This window comes from Fundulus heteroclitus, chromosome 19 (genome assembly GCF_011125445.2).
Source record: "Fundulus heteroclitus isolate FHET01 chromosome 19, MU-UCD_Fhet_4.1, whole genome shotgun sequence".
NCBI lineage: Eukaryota > Metazoa > Chordata > Actinopteri > Cyprinodontiformes > Fundulidae > Fundulus > Fundulus heteroclitus.
Window position 1 is genome coordinate 5,186,299 of NC_046379.1, and position 22,222 is coordinate 5,208,520.

A 22,222-nucleotide genomic window follows, 5' to 3' on the forward strand; every position below is an offset into this window, starting at 1 on the left:
ACTCAGGTCTTCTGGCTCCAGCCTGCTCTGCAGAACCAGAACCAGAACCAGACATGGAGAAGCAGCATTTAGTTCCTATGCTCCACTTATCTGGAACAAACTCCCAGAAAAGTGTAAAAGTGCGGAAAGCCTGAACTCCTTTAAATCGAGATTAAAAACACATTTGTTTAAAATTGCCTTTGAATGCTCTAGTTAAACTGTTTTACTGTTTTTAATGTTGTTTTTTGTTTCTACATTCTATCCCTACTTGCTTTTATTCCTATATTTTAATCATGTAAAGCACTTTGCATTGTCTCTGTACTGAATTGTGCTATATAAATAAATTTGCCTTGCCTTGCCTTGCCTATTTTGGTGGAGTTTTGGAGACTAATTGTTTCCAGCAAACACGCTCGAGCCACAATATTAAATGTTTGTTCAACCACGAGTGTTTTAGTGACATTGACAACTGGTAAGGTTTGATAATGTCAAAAAAAAAAAAAGAAGGATCAGAATTTGTGCCTGAAGTATAATTATTTTTGTTTAGATTATTTAGTTGCGCTAACTTTCTGCCCTTGAAAGAGTTGCTCTGAATATTTTGTCTTTATTATTACAAATGCAGATAGCGACTCATGGGAAAGCACAGGCCTTCAAATTCAGTTCTCATGGCTACCCTGGTTTCAAACAGCCATTTGGTTTGTGTGAGAGAGCAGACATAAAATAATTAATTACACCTTCATCTGGTCAGTGATACCAAGCAGGTAACTGTGTAAACACACCCTGAGGATAGATAAAACCTTCAGCTTACCTTTAACTGCTGATTAAATCCCGTAAAGCCCTGTGACGGACTGGAGACCCTTTTCAAGGTGCAGGAGCCATCTACCACTTTCCCAGCTGCATGGACAAGCGGGGGCTATAGATAATTTATGGGTCTCAGCTGAGTTGAGATACCTGGGGTTAACCGCTGAAAACAGTGGAGAGAGAAGAAGAGAGAGCAGGCAGGGTGGATTAGATGAAAAATGCCAAAAACGATGCGTGACAGAAAGATGGCTTCATTGAAAGAGAAAGTCCATAAGAACAATAGTGAGACCAGCTATGGTGTAAGGTTTGAAGACTGTAACAAGGTCTAAAAGACAGGAGGCTGAGCTGGAGGTGGTGGAGTAGAAGATGCTGAGCGTTTATTTGGGAGCGACCAGGATGGAGAAGATTAGAAAAGATCTGATCAGAGCAACAGCTAAGGCTGGGTACTTTGAAGCGCTGAAGTTAGAGAGGTAAGGGTGAGGTGGGTCAGTGAAGAAGGACTTGGAGATAATTGGTGTAACAGTTAAAGCATTGACCCCTAAGAGGAGCAGCCAAATAAGACAATAATGTATGGACAGATGGGAGAATATTGTAAAAACTAGTGTTGTTACAGCTGAACTAAAACAATACTGCCCTCTACAGGCAAAGCAGTGGCTCTGTCCTACTAGGTCGGTGCAAACATGCTGATTTATCTGATTTTTCTACTTTTCTACTGTGTAGATGACAAATCCAAGAGTGTGTGGTCACACGTTCACATGCAGTATCTCACGTCTTTAGAATCAAATCAGTTCAATGAGGTAAAATCCAGCATCAAATGGATTAAATCTAAATGAAAAAAAAATAAAAATAAGTGGTGGAATCTACAACTAGATTAGAGTAGCATCATTCCATCATTGGGTGAGATCTAAAGGACAAATTCTATTTATTATATGCTTCTTTTTTTCCTCTCTCAGTCTGTTTGGGTTATGGGTAAAGAAATGTTCCCTCTATTGTTTTAAAATGTTTTCTAAGTGGCGATAGTTCCAATAGAGAGTTATCCGGGTGAGTGTCTTTTGGGAAACAGCGCAACAGTTTTCTTCAAAACAATCAAACACAAAGTGGTCACTCTTCCTCTGTATTTTTTAAATGTTTTGATTTTGTTTCTGACATTCTATTTTTATCCTTTTGTACGGTGACCTTGAGTGTCCAGAAAGGCGCCTTTTAAATAAAATGTATTATTATTACTGATGCCAGTTAACGTGTGTTACATGAAGGCGTATTATATTAAACATAATATATGAAACATAAATCTTGTTTTCTCTTTTTAAAGTCACAGAAACGTGACCGTATAGCATTAAAAGTAATTGCATGCAAGTTAAAGCCAGGATGAAAGTGGATGCTGGTATACAGAAAGAGTGGTCCTACTGAGGGACACCATTAGCTACAGCAGTGAACTCTAATTAAAGCCATCTACCTTTACACACCATGTTAGAGAAAGATAATTATCAAACAATCCCACAGTTTCATCAGAGAGACCAATAATTGTGAGTCTGACGTTTCAATGTATTGGGATGAAGGTGTATTTTTAAAAATGAAAACCAAACTTTAAGGGATTTTAAAGGCTGGTTTGTTAAATGAATTCACTCAAGCTGTAAACAAAGTATTTATTTAATAACTTCAAACAGATCACACAATATTATAAAATATTAAGTGCTGCAAGTCTTACAAAAACAGTCAGAAAATCCTGCAAAACATGGTATAAATACAAATGAATTTATGTACAAATACCAAAAAAAATATAATGCTCATTAAAAAAAAAAATCTACAAATTTTCAAATTACATTCTCTAATCTATATAATAATAATAATAAAAAAAAACTCACACGCAAACAAACCACGACACCCATTTTTACCAAGCTGCCAAACACACAAACACATTTCAAGTTTTGTTAGGACAGGACTGGTAGCTTATCTCTGCGGTGTAGAGGGAAAGCCATAAAAATAAACTTCAGCATCAAATTCAAATGTTTACATCTCTAGAACGCTCACCAAAAACATTTCATAGCCCACCTGTAACACAGGTGACGTGTTTTTTTTATTATTTGTTTTGGTGATTTCCAAATATTTCCTCAGAAATACAATATAGATCTGAAACTACTAAAATCAGACATATTATAATTACATCTGCGATCAGAGTCAGATTAACAGGGGAGCTACCAGATTAGGATCAAAGCTGCCAAACCAGGAGTCAGTGATTGCTTCTCAGCGTAGCCAAAACTGGGCTTTGGGTCTCAGTCGGCACAGTTTTGGCACCGAACGCATTAAAGACCTGACACTAAAAAGAGAAAAGTAAAGAAAGAACGTGAGCGCCTATTAAAACAGGACACAGTACGTCCAACAGCTCTGCACAGCTTGGCTGGACTTCTCCTGTATCAAAGCACCCTGCAGTAACAGCTTCCTTTCATCCAGTGATTAAAACCTATAAAGCTGCACAAGAGGTAAAGCTGACAAAATACAAGACTGCCCCCTACAGGTCAAATCATTTCAGGCTTTGGAGCAAAAAAATTAAAATAAAAAAACAAATCCTGAGTTGATCACGTTAAACGCTGCCTCATAGCGGCGTAAATCACATTTTCTCCACATGTAATGGTTTATCCTCTTCTGATGTAACGTTTTTTATCTAATCTTCTCAGCGCAGTTTGAAAGTGTTCCCACAACCCCCCCCCCCCCTAAAAAACCCACGTTTTTAAAGTTTGTTGTAAAGTTCTCTGAGCAATACGAACAAAATTCACGCAGTAAAGTCAACAACTGGCTCTAAAGACGTAGAAATAAGCAATGGCTTCATAGTGTAATAATATTATTTGCCCCATTCAGGCATTCTTTTAAATATTTCCCACATTTTTTATCCCCCCCAATTCATTAGCCACCTCCGTCGTTTTCAGCTTCAGCTCTTTAATAAATCCCCGAGGTCGTAGGTGTCGAAGAAATCCGACACCCCTTCGCTGTCCTCCAGGCTCCAGAGGTAGTCGCTGTGGTCTAAAGGTGGAGAGAAGCTGACGAAGGGAGTGTTGGGGTCTGCGGTGAACGAGGCGCCGGGCAGCTGGTCCTCCGTGATCTGCAGCAGGCTCGGCGGCAAACCCAGAAGTCCCTCGACGTCGAGCAGAGAGGCGGCGGCCGAGGAGGTGGCAGGAGCTGGAGCTGGAGCGGAAACAGTCACTGTGAGGAGGACGAGGACAGAGCACAGAGGAAATACATTTAACTGCATGATGGAGGACACCTGCAGATGAAATAAGTGAAAACTTTATAAACCAGAGCTACGTTCAGTTATTTTTAGAAACGTAACGTCACGATGATGTCACATCACGTGGTACGCAGTAGGGCAAGCTTGCATAGTCCGCCGCTGTTTCGCTGTAAAAGAGACGTGCGTTACCCTAGGTTTTACTCTGTAAACGACTGCTTTTTCCAAATCTAAAACCATGGTTTTTAAACATTGTTGCTATGGAACGTGCAACAGCGACTCGAGTTACGCTGATCGGCCGCATATGAAGGATGTTTTCTTCAAGACTGCCAAGGAGAAATGTGTGCGCTGGGTTCACCGGGGCGGTCGGCCTACACAACAGTTCAACCCGGAAAAAGTTACCAAATTCACGTACATATGTAGCAAGCATTTTGTCGGAGGAAAGGGCCCAACCGAAGAACATCCTGACCCAATTCCAGCGACATCAAGTAGTGAACAGGTAAGAGTTTTTTTGTGTTCTATTGAAGCTTAAATCTGATCATACGTCGAACAGCAAGTCATCCTTTGTTACACTTTTGTCATGTCTGCTTGTCTATCCTGTCTCGCGATATTGGCTTAGGTCCCTAAGTCGACCATGATTGTTTGTTTTGTCATCATTTCAGCTGGAGAGGTACGCTCGATGCAAAAGAAAGGCCCCCAAACAACGACTTTTCACCAGTCCACCAGTCTCTAAAAAGAGGAAACAACTTGTTGCTGACGCTGATTCCCAGCGTGATCTTGATGCTCGCCACGAATTTCTTAAGGGAAAGATTCTGAGATGTAAACAGTTGTTTTGTAGCTACCTATTGGCAACATATACCGATTCCTGGACGGTGATTAAAAACAGAAAAAAAACGGCCGACGACGCCATGAACGCCGAGCAGGAAACAAAAACAAAGCTTACCGTTCATCAACTCGGCCCGTTTTCCGTTTTTTTTAAGCCCTCGACACTCAAGCTATCGTTTGAGCTGAAGTTTGGTGTGTTCTTCGACAGTTCGACCACTAAACCGTGCGCCTGGAACATCGTCTTGGGAAAGTTTAACGGCTGCAAAGTCGCTGTTTCTGTTGCGCGTGTAATGGCTGGTTGCTACGGGCGCTCTCTACCTGTTTGTCCTACCAAAGCGGCAAAAGGGGCTTTGCTCTTGAGACGGTGACGTCACGTGCGCGGTACGCTATTCAATCCAATTTAATTTATATAGCACCAATTAACAACATGTCATCTCAAGGCTCTTTACGAAGGTCAAATTCAATCAAATCCTCCTGATTGGTCAACAAGTTGCAGGTTGCATCAAGTCTCGGCGTAGCGTAGAGCCACAGTGGACAGTTGTCTGCATTGTTGATGGCTTTGCAGCAATCCCTCATACTGAGCATGCATGAGGCGACAGTGGAGAGGAAAACTCCCCGTTAACAGCTATTCCTGGTGACGCCCACGATACCAGACCTACCTTCTACGGTCTCCTCTTTGACGCTCTGGCTCTGCGGCGCTGCCGGGGCCGTCACCGGTAGCTCCAGGTTCTCCTTTTTAGGGGAGACGGCGCTCTTAACCGGGCTGGCGTCTTCCAGGCCTTCCTCTGGGCACAGGTAAACTTCTATAGGACCGTTCCTGCTCTTTAAGTAGATCTGTGACGAGCCCTGCTACAGAGGAAAACGATCAAATCGTCACATTTACAGAAGCCTGCAGAGGATCAAACAGCGGCTGTGGCTGTGTTCACACGTTGAGTCTCACCCCTGCAGTGTCCGGCACCTCCAGCTTGGTCTCGGCGGGAGCCTTGACGGCGATGACCGTCCGGTCTCTGAAACTACTGATGGAGCGGATGTCCTGGTGCGTTACGTAGCCCAGAGTGCAGCGGGGGGTTAAGGGAAAACGGACAAATGAAGTGTATATACAGGACACAGAGGAGAAATGGGACAACGTAGCAACAGATCTTTGTAGAAAGGATATCTTTGGCTGTCTTTGAACTCCGTGAGCTGTTTGAGTTGAGCGGTGGTGGACTGGATCAGGTCATCCAGGCATCGCTCTGCTTTCTCCAGGTCTCCTAGCTCTCGCTTCAGAGCAAAGGCCTTTTCTCCTCCAGCAACGCTGCCTTCAAAAACATTTCCCACCCTAACAACACACACACAAAGACAGGATCGCACACATAAATAGGCAGGTTCTGTTTTAAAGACTATCATTAGCCCATTCTAAAAGACTGGGAAGTCAAATAGGATCAAATGGTAATGGAAAATAAAAGGTTGCTGGATTTTACTGTGGATTTTCTCCAATACAGCAATGTTCAAGGTTAAACATACAGGATAAAATATGCATGTATAAGTAAAACATGTATTTTCTCCACAACTTGAAGTAGTACAGATATATGCACTGCAAAAACGGAACTAAAAATAAGTAATATTTTCTTAAAATGAGTGTATCTGTCCTTGATTTGAGCAGATAAATAAGATGATCTGCCAATGGAATAAGATTTTGGCACTTAAAATAGGAACAGCTCATCTCCATCGTCTTATTTCAAGTGCAGGATGTCTAATTATCTTATTTTAGCGGTCAAAATACTCATTCCATTGGCAGATAATATTATTTACCTGCTCAAATCTAGGACAAAAACACAAATTTTAAGAACTTTTTACCTATTTTTAAATCCGTTTTTGCAGCGTGTATAGATTTGACCCTGATTTTATCCTCCATGTCTGGAGTCATGTTCTTTTTCTTGGACAGTAGATAAGCAGATAATCTTATTTACACAACAAGGGCAAATACTCGCATTTCAAGAAAATACATTTTACTGACTTTTATTTCCCTTTTTGCAGTGTGGGTTCCTTGCTGTCTTTTGTTCTCTAATGTTCTCTAACAAACTGAACAACTGCATTTATACAGAAATTAGTCATTTCTATTTAGTAATTAGATAAATTTGAAAGCCAACTGGTTTGCAATGGATTTAACTTAGAAGTTTCAGAGTGAAGGCGGTTATGCACAAAATACAGAGTCAAATAATCCCTCTGTTCTTCTGGAGTACGTATAGGCCTTCACTGAAGGCACTGAATACAAATGCATTCAACACTTTTACAGTTTTTTATTCATAAAAAATAAAAATAAATTCTCCTTCTTCCTCACAATACTGGATCTATCACATAAAAAATTTTGCAGTTTGTGGCTAAGACCTGACGAAACGTGTAAAAAGTTTGAAGGGGGCCTGAACACTTTTGCAAGGTACTACAACGACATGTTTGCACTTACATTTCTACACCTACGGGAAAACAAAATCAAGAGAGAAGATATGAACACATTCTCTTAAGTATCACACTGCAAAAATGGATCTAAAAATAAGTAAAATGTTCTTAAAATTTGTGTTTTTGTCCTAGATTTGAGCAGGAAAATAAGATTATTTGCCAATGGAATGAGGATTTTAACCCATAAAATAAGAGAATTAGATATACTGCACTTGAAATACGATGATGGAGATGAATTGTTCCTATTTTAAGTGCAAAAATCTTAATCTATTGGCAGATCATCTTATTTACCTGCTCAAATCAAGGAAAAATACACTAATTTTACTTATTATATAACATTTAACTTATTTTTAGTTCCGTTTTTGCAGTGCAGTTCCCAACCCTGCGCTCTGCATTCAGACTTACAGCCACTGGATGTTGTTCTTCGACTTCTTTCGTATGAGCTGTACCCCTTCAAGGACGTTGGTGATGTCATAGATCCGCCTCTTCTGGACCTCCAGAACTTCAGTGGCCCAGTTAAGATCCAGAACGCCGTCGGCAGATTCTGCGATCAGTCCCACAAACTTCTTGGTCAGCAGGCCCAGCGAAGTGTCGTACCGCGTCCGCTCGCCTGGAGACTTTGGTGCTTGAAACAAAGTAGAGCAGTATACAAAAAAAATAAATAGTTAGCATTCAGATCATCATTTTATTTTAACATTTTCTAACTCATAGATGTCCATCAGCTGACAATCAGTGTGATTTAACTCATTACTGAGTCACTGGAGGGTTAGAGGGGCTGCATAAATGTGCCGTTGATTATTATTTATGCTTGATTGCTACTGGTTAGTGATTAGTGAGTGAAACCTTCCCTCTTTCACCTTTTTTAAAACAAAAACCAACAGCCCCTTTTCCATTAAAGGGACTTTAAGTCGTTATACCCAGGATTTTTAAAGCCCTCCGCACATTTCCACACAATTTCAATTTTTCTGGGTCTGAACCAGGATAAATGTTCCTGATCAGGAGGCTAAGACTTTCAGATTACCCCAGGACTGTTGAGGGGGGGGGGGGGGGGGTTCAAAGCTGGTTGTTGAAACAGAAGTGGCAACGGGAGTAAAAGCTGTGTTAAGAATGTGCTATTTTACATTTTCTGTGGCACAAAATAAACGTGTAAGATCTTTTTCAGGCGAGAGCGTGGCTGTTTAACACTCAAATATCTGCTCGGTCCATCAAGACGTCACTCAATTGCAAAAGTGAGCCAATTTTTTTCGGAGAGGTCCGTTCCTGCTGCGCTAACAGCTAGCTCGCCTCGCCAGCTATCCGGTCCAGGCTCGCCGTACCTGGGACGAGAACTGCTGACTCCCAGCGCCTCGTTTTCAAACTCCTGCAGCCGTCGTCACCGAGTGGAAGTTAAACACTGATATACGTCCGTTCATGATCCCCAACCCTTTGGCTTATTTAAGCGTTTGACTTTGTTACTGAGCAAATCGGTGCGGCCGAGATCAAAGCTGAGCTTCATGGCGGGATAGTTTTATTCAGCTTTAATGTTTTACTAAAGAGCAGGAGAGTAAATGTGGAAATTAATAATTGGCTCATCTTTAACGCATGTCGGTGACGACGGTACGATTGCTGGACTTCCTCAGGGACTAAAAAAAAAAAAAAAAAAACTAAACGGAGCAAAGGTTTGGGCTCCGTTTTTAGCTGAGGTAAGGGCAGGGACAGCTGATGACGTTGCCTTTACTGCCACCTGGTGGACTGGAGGTGTAGTGCAGTCTTCTTTATAACTTCCCCACATGTCATTAGGCTGTTTTAAATCCATTTTCAGCGGCCTTTCAGAGCAATGGAATCAGAAAACACATAAATTACCCAGGCAAAAAGCAAAATTCCACATATTTTAATTTGAGGATTTTTAGAACCGGGAATCTTGGTGAACCGTTCTCCATCCTTAAGCATCCAGTTCAACCCACAAAGATTCCTTATTTTCTTAGCTCCACTGAGCTATCCTACAAAGCCTATTACTTTTCTCATCTGCTCAGAACTTGACCAGAACTGAACAAGCCTAAATAAATTTACTGCTGATATAAGCAACCTCTTGTCCATATGTAGCAGACTCACTTCGTGGGCTTGGTAGACCTGCTGCCAGGTTGCTTTTCCCTTTGGGTGTGCGAAACTCAGGCAGGTAGAGAGGATCTTCTAGGTCCAGCTTCCTTTTCGCCTGCAGAGAAAAGGTTTTGCACACGTTAGACAATAAAACCTAAACAAAAACCAATATAAATTAATTTGCAGTGAGTCTGCAGAGGAAAAGCAGCAGAATCTGCAGAGGAAAAGCAGCAGCGTATGCTGGGGAAATCCACACCCAGCACCAGGACTATCAGCACCGGTTGTCAAAAATATGGATAATCTGAAAAGTATCGATTCTCAAACGCTGTATCCGGTTACAATACTAATTTGGCACGGTATTGATACTAAATATTTTTGCATATGAGGCAAATGAATGTTGACAAGTGGTGGTAACGGAGTAAAGCAGGTCAACAAACTTGGCCAAACATCTTAAGGACCGACAAACTGGCCTTCCTGATGGATTCGACAAGTTAATAAATTAAAGTTCCCAATCATAATTTAATTTATTATATTAAAGATATTACTGATATTAGCGTGACCGGTGGTCCGCATTGTGTGATTAGCTGTGGCTAGCATGTTACTAGGTAGGGGTTAATTTGGGTTAATTATTTAGCATTTATCTGCAAACTAGTATCTGTGATTCTGTTTAGGAACCTTGTTCCACGCTTAGATTGAAAAAGGTAGGTTTTCTATGTTAATAACATAGTTTTTATGCCTTTAATTATTTGTGGGGGGGGGCGGTTTATCCCCGTAGTATCGAAAATAGTCTTGCGCACATCGAGTATTTTCCTGGGTACCGATATCGAGTTTGAAATTTTAGTATGGTGACGACTCTACTCTACATCAATGACTTCACCTCAGGAGACCCATCTGTCAAACTCCTGAAGATTGCTGATGACACAACGGTCTTCTGCCTCACCTGGGACGTCTATTTCCATTAAATTTTATTTATATAGCGCCAATTCATGATTCATGTCATCTCAAGTCTCTTTCTAAAGTCAGATTCCATCAGATCCTCCAGATTGGTGAGAAAGTTTCCTCTCTAAGGAAACCCAGCAGGTTGCATCAAGTCTCTCCAAGCAGCATTCACTCCTCCTGAAAGAGCGTAGAGCCACAGTGGACAGTCGTCTGCATTGTTTATGGCTTTGCAGCAATCCCTCATACTGAGCATGCATGAAGCGACAGTGGAGAGGAAAACTCAGGAGGAACTTCAGATCCATCTCACCCTGACCAACTTCTCCCCTCTGGTTGGCGTTACAGAGCCCTGTACACTAAAACCAACAGACTTAGGAACCGTTTCCTCCCACAAGCCATCACTCTAAATACTGCTATTCATTTCTACTCTTCATATTGTACTGTATACCATATCCACCTACCTCATGTACATAACAGCATAAATAGTTCTCCATAATGATAACAATGGAAGTAATATTTACACCTGCATCCTTTGCACTCTGCTCACTGCACCGTTGCTTTATTGTCTAAATCTTTCTGCTTGTTTATAGCGTCTCCATACGTGTCCTCTGTACTGCCGACTGTGTTTGATTTTATTACTGTGTTATTGGAAGAGTAAGCACGTTGTGACCATCATACAATCCAGGGTGGACACAAACCTGGCAAATAAAGCATCCTAATTGTTCAATCCGTCTATTTAAATGCGATGTGCAGAGTGAGTCTAGACCCGGAAACAAATGCAAAGAAAGGGGACTAAACGGGGGTTTTGTTTGGGGTCATAAATGTGCCAACGGTCCCCAAGAGCACCAACAAAGTGCTCCCCTCACACTTTCCCAGCCATGAAGTGGGGCCCATTGTGTGTAGGTCAATAAAGATTTGGGGAGGGGGTGGTTGCTTCTTGACCCAGCTCCTGCTAAGTGCCAGGAGGTCTCTGGAATCCCTCGTGAATCCACTGACCTCCTCTACTTTGCGTCCATCGACCTACGACACTGCACAAACCCTCTGCACAAATATAGGATGTACCGACTTATCAAAGCAACTAGTTTCTATTAAATTCTGCCATTTTGTTTTTCAATGACTATATAATATACTGTTTAGAAAATCAAACGGCCCAATTATTTTTGGTTTGGCTAGCAGGCTTTTAAACTTAATTCACACCTCCAAGTTCCCGTGAAAATTAAGATAATAAGACTTTCATTGGTGATCTTACCTGGCTCCACCTCTAAGACAACTTTCTTAGTCTTTCAAACAAATGTCAGCTGTTGTGTTATTTGCTGCGAATGATAAAAGGTCCCAGAAATTAAGACTTAGACTTAGACAACTTTATTTGTCATCCTGCATGCACAAAAACGGTAAAAATGCAGTAGATCTCAATAAATAAGACTGACTGATTGATTAAAAAAACATGTGCTGCAGACTCTTTGATGGCGGCCATAGTTTTGAATCCGACAGGATATCAAGAAATCTCAAGTTTATCCCAGAAATTAAGACTTAGACTTAGACAACTTTATTTGTCATCCTGCATGCACAGAGTGCGTAAAGAACGAAATTTTGTTTTCAAAAATGGTAAAAATGCAGTAGATCTCAATAAATAAGACTGACTGATTGATTAAAAAAACATGCGCTGCAGACTCTTTGATGGCGGCCATAGTTTTGAATCCGACAGGATATCAAGAAATCTCAAGTTTATCCCAGTTTAGTCACCAAAGTGAAGTGTTTTTTCTTTAACTTAAGAATCTGCATCTTTACTCGGTTTACCAAAAAACGGTGGGAGTTCTTAGCAAAGATGCACAATAAATCGTACTGAAGTCCCCATTGCAATGCCTTCTGAACAGGAGACTCCTAGAATGCAATATTAGGCAGGATAATACAATCCTTGTGTCAGGAAGTCTTGCTTTGCTTGTCGATGCTAGATAAACTCTAACTGCCCTTCATGTCAACACCGGACCTACTATGAATTCAGTGACAGAGATGCTGGAGTTCATGAAGCGTGGCAACATGCGCTGCAATTTTCAGTAAAAAAAAAAATATAAAAATCACCTATTTTCCAGATATCAGTCAGCCATGGTTCTTAGTTTTTGTTTATTTTGATAAAGACGGGAAGATTGTCCTGTAATTGACCAGCGGGTCACTAATCAGAGGGGATCAAGGACTGTTTATGTCTTCGGATGACTGATGTTGTAACTTTTGACCCGTACCACACACACAGCAGAAGCGAAAGTCCAGAGAGCCCGGAGCCGCTTTCTTGGACGAGTCTTCTGTTGTGCAAATGGGCGACAGCCTTAAAACCCAGCCAGGACAAAGGAGGCCGATGAACCCTCCCTGTGGATGGGGGGGGGGGGGCTTTGTCAATCAGTAACCATTGCCCCAGTCACACAGAAAACAGCAGCGGCAGCAGTGAAGGTGAGGGATTTCACGGCAGGTTAATCTGTCCCACCTGGCTTTGGACCTGGCATAAATATTTATTCTGACACCTCTTTTCTCCTCCAAACACACCAGGTGAACGCCACATAACAGGACAACGGGCTTTTTTAAAAAAATCACAGAAGGCCCGAGGCGCGAGGCCCTCAGCCACGTGCGGCCGTGCCAGAGACGAGACTAGAGAAAGCCGGCGTTGTCTAAACGCGCTCCCCCCCCCCCTCCGACGCGTCCACCTGTCGCCTGCCGACATCTGGAGCGGCGCAGGCGGGCCGACGGGCGACTTTAAGGCCACAAATCACCCAGCCAGCCGGAGCAGGCTGGACTAAACCCAGCAGAACTCTCTGGTATCTGAGGTGTCCTCCACTCACAAATCCATCCGCGGCAACTTCCAGTCAAACAGAGACGAGCTGACGGGTTGTAGGAAAGGGACCAACGGTTTCTCCCTGCAGCTGTTTGTACTTGCAGCTGAGGGAGAAAGTTTTTTTGTGGTGCATTTTACTAGTGAAGTGAGGACTTTTTCTGGTCCCAGGGGTTAGGTTTAGGACTAAGGTGTCATTTAGGCTTAGGGCGGGGTCAGGTATATGCTGGTAATAAGGGGTTCAGGCCATAGAAAGGGTTAAAAATGAGTAGAAGTCAAGTGTGTGCGTTTGTTCGGGTGGGTGAATACGATCCTCCTTATTTGCATGAGGGAGTTTTCTGTTCACTCCGCCTGATGACACATTCTGGCATTTTAGTCGACAGAAAGTAGTGCCACCAGCTACCTTTATCCGTTTGTCCACTTTTCTTCAAATTGTGCTCTGACTTTAAGTTCACCGATATGCTGTTATCTAATGAGCTCTTGCATTTTAATCTCAGCTACATTTATTTTCTCTTTTACAAAGGACGGTTTTGTGGATCTTTCAGTTATCTACTTTAAATGAGTACCAGAAGTTCTAGACAAGGTCCTTCATATTAAAAACAATCCTGGCCAGTCCGTCTCGGTGCGTAGCATCGATAAATGACCAGATTGGCTCTTGAAAGGATCTGGAATGAAAATTGAGGATTTTTTTGAAAATCCCCATTCGAAAGAACCTATTTGTAAAATGTTCCATACGTGAGACATTTTATGGGGATAAAAAAAAAGACAAATAATTAAAGGCATAAAAACTATTTTATTAAAATTGGTAAGAGATGTATGAGATTATCTTTTTCCTCCAAGTCGTTTCTTAACAGATGGCGCGGTGCAAAACTTGTTGCTGTTGCCAATGTGCTTCTGCTCAACCTGCTAGTCTATTTTTTTTTTTTAAATACGGAGTCCAGGAATGTTACTCAGGTACTTATTAATAAAGGGGATACTGCGGGGAAATGCCATTTAGCACAAAAGCTTTTAGATGTTCTAATTTTTGTAGAGGGCACTGCTCCTTATACCTATCTATTATCTATCTATCACATATATATATATATATATATATATATATATATATATATATATATATATATATATATATATATATATATATATAAGATGTTCGTTCTTCAGAATGGTGCTCCACAGGGTTCTCTTCCTAATCCTTTTTTATTTGTGCTTTGTTTGCGTTCCTTCCTCCATGTTTTAATGCAGAATAGATTTTAGTTCTGGTTTGGACGTTTAAAGCGCAGCATGATGACACTTCATGGCCATATTTCGCCACCGGTTTCGCCACCTCCTTTGATCAGGGCAAGACATTTCTTAAATCGATGCTAAAAGCCACAGGGCTCTTGCTGTAGCAGCTGAAAGTCAAACGTACTGAAAGTCAATTAACTTCAGCTTCTGCCACCACCTGAAAATTAATATGTATAGAACGCCTTTTGGATACCATTGCATCTTATATGATTTTACTGTTTAGCCTTTTTGCTTATTATTTATTCCATCTTATAATAACATGTCATATTTCACCTTTGCCTCTTTTATTTGTTTTCCCACGGAGCACCATGTGAGCTTCACCTTGCAGGTGCCATATAAATATAAACCAGTTGTTCTTAACTTAGCGCCAGTGTTGATTGAATGCTTTATTGGCTCTTTATTGTCTCCGGTGTGGCCGATGCAGCCTTCTTCCCCCGTGTGCTGGAACCAAAACCCCAGAAACAGCACAGAATCCCGTCAGATGGAGGGCATGTGCAGCTAGGCCTCTCTTTAAACCAGCAGACCCAGTTGGTCAGGCTGCACAGGGCTCCGACTCCACCTGAGGCGAGGACAAGTCACGGTACGCCTGCACGTATCTACCGTCTGTGGGGGAGCCTCCCTTTTTGGACAGCGGCAGAGAGGAAACAATCCTGCTGTTTATTGGAAACCAACACCTACACACAGGTGAAATAAAATGGTGGATAACGCATTTGAAAAGTTGGCAGGATGACAAACGCCACACCCAGGCATCACTTCCGAGAGTATGGGGTTAACCACAAGAGCTACAGGGAGGTGATGTAAGTCGTCGCTGTGAGAAAGCCCCCGCTTGAGACGACAGAGAGGACTTCCCTGGACTCTGAAAGGAGGCATTAACTCTGTAACACATTCACAGCAGAACATTATCAGCATACGACGCACCCTGCTTAAAGCTCGCCGCCGACTCCTGCCTTTTTTACCCCCGGAGGACTAAAAGCCAAACCCGAGATGTGTGGATCTTAAAAACCCCTCAGAGTTTCAGAACCCAGCCTCCTGAGAACGAGCGTCGATCTCAGACTCGTTTACCTGCCCACGAAACTTTAAAGAGCCGTGGTTGATCCGCTGCCTGGCTTAAAGGAAGTGAGCCTAGCACCAATAAGAGACGTTTCCTGTAATCATCAACAACCATGAAAAGCTGCCAAATCAGCAAGAACACGAGCTGAACATCTTTAAGCGCAACAGGGACGATATCTGCAGCAATCCATGCGCGTAGTAAACTAACAGCGAGCCACATGTTGGTTTTTTTTTGTGTGTTTGAATGAGTTTCACATTCATTATAAGAAATGCATCATACAGGACGATTAGTCTGTTGGTTTTCTTTTCCACTATGAACAAGTCAGACTCGTTTGGGTCCACGCACGCACCGCCGAGGCTTGATGTCGACTCGCTTTTCCTTCAGCAAATGGCATTTTTTTCTTCCCGCCCCCACATAACCGCAGTGTGCAGAAGACCTTTTAACGAATAAATGTTTCACCTTTGGACCTTTTCTCTACTTAAACGGCAGCCGAGCGTCATCCTGACCTGAACTAATAACCCACATAAGAATTACTCATCTAGTGATAACAACAGACCCTAAATATGTAAAAACCTACAACACGACACAGTATGATTGTGATTTCTACTTCTGCTGTTGCTGGAAATGCCTAATTTCATCAGATATTTGTTCGTGTTTACGTCTTAAGATGTGATCGAAACGTGATTGTTATTGTTAAAGCAGCGCGTGCGTTCATAAGCGTTAAGGAATACAGAAAATAAAAATATTGCGGGGGGATTATTGGTCCGTCTGGCTAACGCTTCCAGGGACGCAGCGACCGCCACAGCCGTGCACATCTCTGGAGATCCATGCATCCCATCCAGGCTGCTGTCTCCGCTCTTTAAATATCTATAAATATCTGGCCTGGTTTTTTACGTCGGATTACCGGAGGAGCTGGAGAACATCTGCAAAGCGACGCACAGTCGCATCCGTACGGAGGAGAAACGCGGGTCCAGCGTGTCACATGACGAGCCAGGTGGTGGTTTGTCTCCCGCTATCCGTATAATCCTCATGTGAGGCCTATTAGTGGAGGAAGGGTTTCAGGACCGAGGAGATTTAAAGACCCCCCCCCCCCCCCCCCCCCCCCACACACACACACTTAAACCCCCCAACGCTGGTGTAGCAAGAAATCTTTCAGTCAAAAACGTCTTTTTATATGAATCATTAAAATTATCTCTAATCCTTTAATGTGACATAGCCCACTGCTGTGCTGTGCAGATTAGGCAGCTCTCGATATCGAGATATACGCAGGACTTTATTAAAAAATCATATTTTTCCAGCTGTACGGGGCGGAGAGTTACGCACCGTACCCCCCCCCCCCCCCACCTGTTGCCGATCAGAAACGATTCAGCTGCCTGGCCCCCGTTGTTTGATACGTCCGTGCTTTTAACAAAGCCTGTTGCTACACACTGCTGGTAAGCTGGCTGAAATATAAAACGCCACACTTTTTCCTCGGTTACAAGGAAGACAATTTTGACTCTTTTGGAAATATGTGCTGTCGCAGAAAACAACATCCAGACAGCCAAACAGCCAAAAAGGAGGAAGTAAACGAGTGCCAACCATGGCCCTCAGTACGGTAACGCTGTTTTAACACCGTGGTTGGTATAACTAATTAGCTCTGCCAACTAATTAACCAGCTAATTTAGACTGTGTTACTCTACAAGAAGCTAAAAGGCATAAAGATTAAACACAACACAGACAAAATCATATTGCATTTTAGGGGGGGGGGGGGGGTTGCTTCATTTTGGCTCGTATCAAAATCTAAATAATAAATAAATGTCTCAGATAAGTCGCTGTGACAACAGATGCATTGATCTCTACAGCGGAAGGCGAATAAACGAGATCAGCAATAAAACCAGGTTAAGACATTTATCTTTGTTTGTGACCTTCTTTTTTTTTTTTTTAAAGTTAATGTATGATGTTTTATCTCTAGGTTATCGTACCGTGGGGACGTCATGTTGCACCCACTCCCTGTACAGATGTGCAGATGTGGCACATTTTACTGCAGGTGTTCAGTTAGGACTCCCACCAGCTTCGGTTGGGTGAACAGGTTCTACAGGTTCTGTGTGGGGCAGCTGTCTATGGGTGGAACCAGCAACCCAGCCTGCCTAGTCAGCACCCCCCCCCCCCCCCCCCTTTCTGTTTATGGAGGCCCATCCTCACTGCAGAGGGGCCACTCGTCCTACTTTTTTCCATAATCATACCATCCCCGACCCCCCTCCCTCCCTCTTTCTCACCCTAACCTCCAGCATCTGGCCTCCTCCGGCCACAGCTGGGCTGCTGATAGAAAGATGCCCCCCCCCCCCCCCAATCTTTACAGGAGAGAGCGCACATTCATGCGCCACAGAGGCCCCTCTGTGGCTTATCGCGTCAGAACATGACCGAGTGCGCCCTGCTCCAACATGGATGCCAATGCAAATCTAGATGTATTCCTCCTACGTGCGCACGGGTCGCGCATCGAGCGCATTGTGTTTGCAGAGAGAGAGAGAGAGAGGGGGGGGGGGGGTCTGAGTGCGTACCGGCAGCCGCCCGGAGGACGATCTGATGGGCTTGGCGTCCGGTCCGTGGGGGGTCGAGTACAGACTGTTGGCTCTTTGTTCGGCCGCCGTCGTGTTGCAGATCTGGGTGAAGTATCCGACGGGCACCGTGCTCATCGGCGGGCTGGACAGCCCCGCGCAGAACAGCTCGCCCTTCGCCCCCCCGCCGGCGGAGACCTTCGTCTTCTGCTGGGCGCAGGAGAGCCCCGCCGGCGGCCGCGCCGGTGCCGGAGAGACGCCTCTGGGCAGCCGCATCATGTCGCCGAGGCGAGCGGAGGTGTCTCCAACCGGACTGGTGCCGCGGAGGAAGAAGAACCGTGTTTGGGAGCTTAGCGGGGATGAGACGCCAGGCCCGGTTATAATCAACCTATAAAGGGATAAATGTGAGAGTTAGGCATGCAGCGCTGTCCTGGATTACCTGTTAGGACATTTAGCATGCAGTCAGTGTTGTTATCCTTTGTTCCCCCCCCCTTACCAGAGACTTAAAAAAAAGGTTCCGTGAATAAAGATGCACGTTTACACATCCAAGAATACAGGAAAGAAGAGGTTGCCAGGTTTCTCTGAGTTCGGATCCAGGTTAACGAGCGTCCCTCGGAAACGGAACCGGATCCAGTCCAGGCTTACTGTCCTCACAGCGCAGGGCAGGCACCGCTCTCCATACAAGAGAAGAAGAGTCTCTTTTAGCGCCAAACTCGATCCCGCGAAATTCAGATCTCCCGCGGTTAGATCTCGCCTCTGATTGGCTGCCGGCACGCTCGGCTTGTCACATTTGCGTGAAACAGTTGTGGAGGGCCGGGACTGGCGCTCTTAAAGGGACAGGAGCACCAATTTGACCCCAGACTGTTTATTGTCAAGCTGTACGACAATTGAACTCTGCTATAGTAACTTAATGTCCATTATATAGTCGTAAATATTGCTCAAAACATTTCTCAAATCTACGCCGAAAAGGTATATAAATGAATACATTTCAAATTGTCATAAAGGCTGAAGAAGATTGGAGATGTATGACATATATAACAGAAACCATGTCATTTTTAGTTAAAAGACAAGGATTTATAACTGTATACTGTATTTTTAGGTTATACGCTTCATTTACTCATTTTACTTTTCAGAAAAAAAGGTAAAAAGTGTTATACTAACACATTCATGTGCATTTTGCACTGCCAACATAACACTTTTCAAATTTTTGCACCATTATCTTTGCACTATAAACATGGTTGAACATTGTTCTGCACGCTTTTTTAAAAACTGTTTTTCTCCTGCACTGTTACATTCTTATCTCTGTTGCGCTTTATATAGTAATGTTATTTTATTTCAATTGAAATCTCATTACATTGTCGTAAGCAGTATGCAATGAAATGAATGTTTGTCTAAGTCTAAGTCTAATTCACAGTTTAAAAATACACCAATACCAAAAACAGTCATCTTTTATGGCCTTCTACTCTTGTTTACTAACATTAAACTAGGAGAAAAAAAACATTAATAGATTTTGAACAGGTTTGGGAGAAACAATGGTTTAATTATATCATGTTTCACATTTTCGAGTAATGAAAGTGCCTCGTGGGTGTAGCCACAAGCAGATGCCGTGGGCAGTCTGTACATGATAACTCAGTCAGCTGAACTCTTGCTCATTGGCTCACAAGAGATATTGAAAGAAAACACCCCAGCCCCCATTCACAGCGAACAAACCCAAGCCACATGACCTGACCCCCGCTGACCAAGACAAAGTAGACCCGCTGCCACAGCAAGACTATTGGCATGGCTCGATCAGGGTTCAATTTAGAAAAAAAATTTATGGATATTTAAAAGTTTTCTAAAGGCATTAAAATGCATTTTATTAGCTCTGGCTTTAACCATTCAAATCTTTGGGTGCAGGGGAGTTTCAATGTTGCTGGATTAGACTGACAGTCAGTGAAGAAACCACGCTAAAAACAGTAGAGAGAAGTTGTAAAGTGTATAAAAGATTAGGGCTGTAATGGGTTCCTAATTTATCCCCACCCTCTTTTTCTTCCTCTTTAATAATGCCAACTGCAAAAAAGATCCTGTGTTGAGCAATCCACAGACACGAGATTTCACATCTCTTTTTTCTTCTTTTTTTTTTTTTACTGAGATTGCATAAACTGGCATGTTCCAACAAATGAAAATGGGTTTGTAGACATTGTTAAATTAAATGTGCTCTCGGGTGGCTTAAATTAATCGTAAAATGAAATTCAAACCGTTGAGAATGAGCACAGAAAAGGGAAAGCTGGCACACTTGAAAAAGTCTTACCACATGGTTGGTTGTTATTTGTGATACTGAAGCGTGCACGGTGCACACATACTGTACATACAGCTATTGCATGTAAATATTCCAGCCATTATGGTTTTGTCTGGATACCTGAAAGTACATGTCAATGTTTTTTTTTATATGAATAACCTTATATTACTCATTTAGAAAGCATTGAAACATCCCATCAGTCATAACTTTAATTGATTATAGTGTTAAACCTTCATGTGAACAGCTTGTTGACATTTCTTGTAGCATTCAAGCTAAAAGAAGTGGTTTAGAAACATTTTATTGATGTCACTTTTTCTTTGGGTGTTTAAAGTAGCAGCCAATCTCAGTCTGTCTTTGACTGATCAGCACCTCATGATGCCTCCTCACCTGAAAACGCAGGCTGTCAAGGAGCTGAACTAACCAGATGAACCCATCAAGCACCTTCACCGACTCAATCAGAAATAGGTCTGATCAACCTTTCAGGTTTGTTTGGAATAAATGTTTTGTTTGTATTGTGCATCCATCCAAGTTTGTTTGAAATTATCATTAAAATATTATTATCTAACTGATTACTTGCCTGGTTATACCACCCTACTCTTCTGCCCTGCCCCATTTTAACAAAGCTAATCATTGGTGAACAGAACTCAGTTTAATGCATAGCCTCAGTTGCATCAATCAATCAATCAATCAATCATAGCATCAATCCTCAGTTGTGTTTATTAACAGTTGGTTTTACTTATAACTAGTATTTGGGATCTTAATTTCGGTGTTGATTATTACTAAATCCTAATCCTGACAGACATGCATAAATCTCTTTGCTTCTTTTGTGTGGTAAAAACTGCCCACTGAGCAGTAAAACCATTAATCTTTCTGAGTTATTAGGAGAGATTATGAGACTCATTGATTTACAAACATTAGCCTAATACAGATCAATAAATCTTGGCTAGATTTACTTCTTTTTCAAACCCACCTTCTCTGTGTCAATATCAAAATTTGATTTTGGATGACGAGCAGCTGGTATACTTGCTCTTCCCTGCAGGAAATTATCTCACATGCAGATCTTTGTGTCGCATTCTTGTCCAACACCCCCATCTTGTGCTGTAAACTCATAATACAGACTGCCTGAAAAAAAGAAGCGCACCCCAGGATGTAGAAACTCCTGTCTTCTGTTTCATTTTACTGAGTGAACTGTAGCCAGGCGTTGTGTCAGTGCTTCCCGTGTTTCGCTTTTGAAGATTTCCTTGTGTTGGCTAAAAGTTTCTCCTGGTCAAAAACTTTCTCTCGTTTGCACTGAAAAGATAAAGAAGATATTTTTGTATGTCCTTAGAAACAAAATACATTAAATCATTGCCCCATTGTGTCCTTAATTAATTAATTAAAACAGCAAAACAAGCACATTCATAATTTATTGAATATAACAGATTAACAATTTTGCTAGAAAAAAAACCTGTTTCATTTATGAAAGGCATCTGGAAGTATCATGCTACACATTTAATGATTTCATGGTTGCACGCTGAACTTCTCATGAACTCATTTCCTCTGAGCCTTACTGATCTGAGTTAGCAGGTGTGTAACAATTGCTCTTTTCAACATCATTGGTCTGAAGTCGCAGTTCAGGTTAACCAATCAACTATTCGGCTGTTACTGATGTGCCACTGTGACCGTTCAATTTAGTTTCACTATGCACTGCAGGAAAAAAAGAAATAACTGAATACCAAAATAGTTATTTACGGTATTCACACATTTCAATGCATGTTTTGCATATTTCAACATTATTGTATCATCTAAAAATATCAATACATGGAGGCTACCTATTTATATCCTATTTTGTAATAATTGTAGCACGTATAAAAAATGTCAGATGGTCACTTTAAAGTACAGGCATGCAGTGGAAGAAAGTCTTAGCACTTTATTGTGATATTTTGCTGCAGACTATTTACATATTTAAGGTAGTCTTAAACACAGATATCAGCAGATATAGACATAGTTA

The 22,222-nt window shown here is 42.2% G+C and overlaps 1 protein-coding gene across 5 annotated transcripts; it reads right to left on the minus strand.

The window, feature by feature from the left end:
- Positions 1-3,493: 3,493 nt before the first annotated feature.
- On the minus strand, positions 3,494-19,017 carry e2f2 (E2F transcription factor 2). 5 transcript variants are annotated; one of them, XM_021317530.2, is made up of 8 exons: positions 18,451-19,017; positions 17,958-18,342; positions 9,347-9,446; positions 7,661-7,880; positions 5,976-6,137; positions 5,760-5,874; positions 5,479-5,668; positions 3,494-3,954 (listed from the first exon to the last, which is right to left on the minus strand). In XM_021317530.2, exons 2-8 carry the CDS (start codon positions 18,231-18,233, stop codon positions 3,701-3,703), a joined length of 1,317 nt encoding a protein of 438 aa, XP_021173205.2. In that variant the 5' UTR covers positions 18,234-18,342; positions 18,451-19,017; the 3' UTR covers positions 3,494-3,700. The 5 variants fall into 5 exon arrangements, with proteins under 5 accessions (XP_021173205.2, XP_036006561.1, XP_012719955.2 ...); XM_036150668.1 differs by having other exon boundaries at positions 3,494-3,948; positions 18,451-19,014; XM_012864501.3 differs by having other exon boundaries at positions 3,494-3,972; positions 18,451-19,013.
- Between the last annotated feature and the right edge of the window lie 3,205 nt (positions 19,018-22,222).

Bases quoted from the DNA above. Each gene is read 5' to 3' on its own strand.
- e2f2 (XM_012864501.3), bottom strand. From the start codon at position 18,233: ATGATGCGGCTGCCCAGAGGCGTCTCTCCGGCACCGGCGCGGCCGCCG. The intron at 9,447-17,957 runs GTACGCACTCAG...TTTTCTCTGCAG, and splicing joins CGTCCTCCGGGCGGCTGCCG to GCGAAAAGGAAGCTGGACCT. The intron at 6,138-7,660 runs GTAAGTCTGAAT...GTGTGTTGTTAG, and splicing joins AAGAACAACATCCAGTGGCT to GGTGGGAAATGTTTTTGAAG.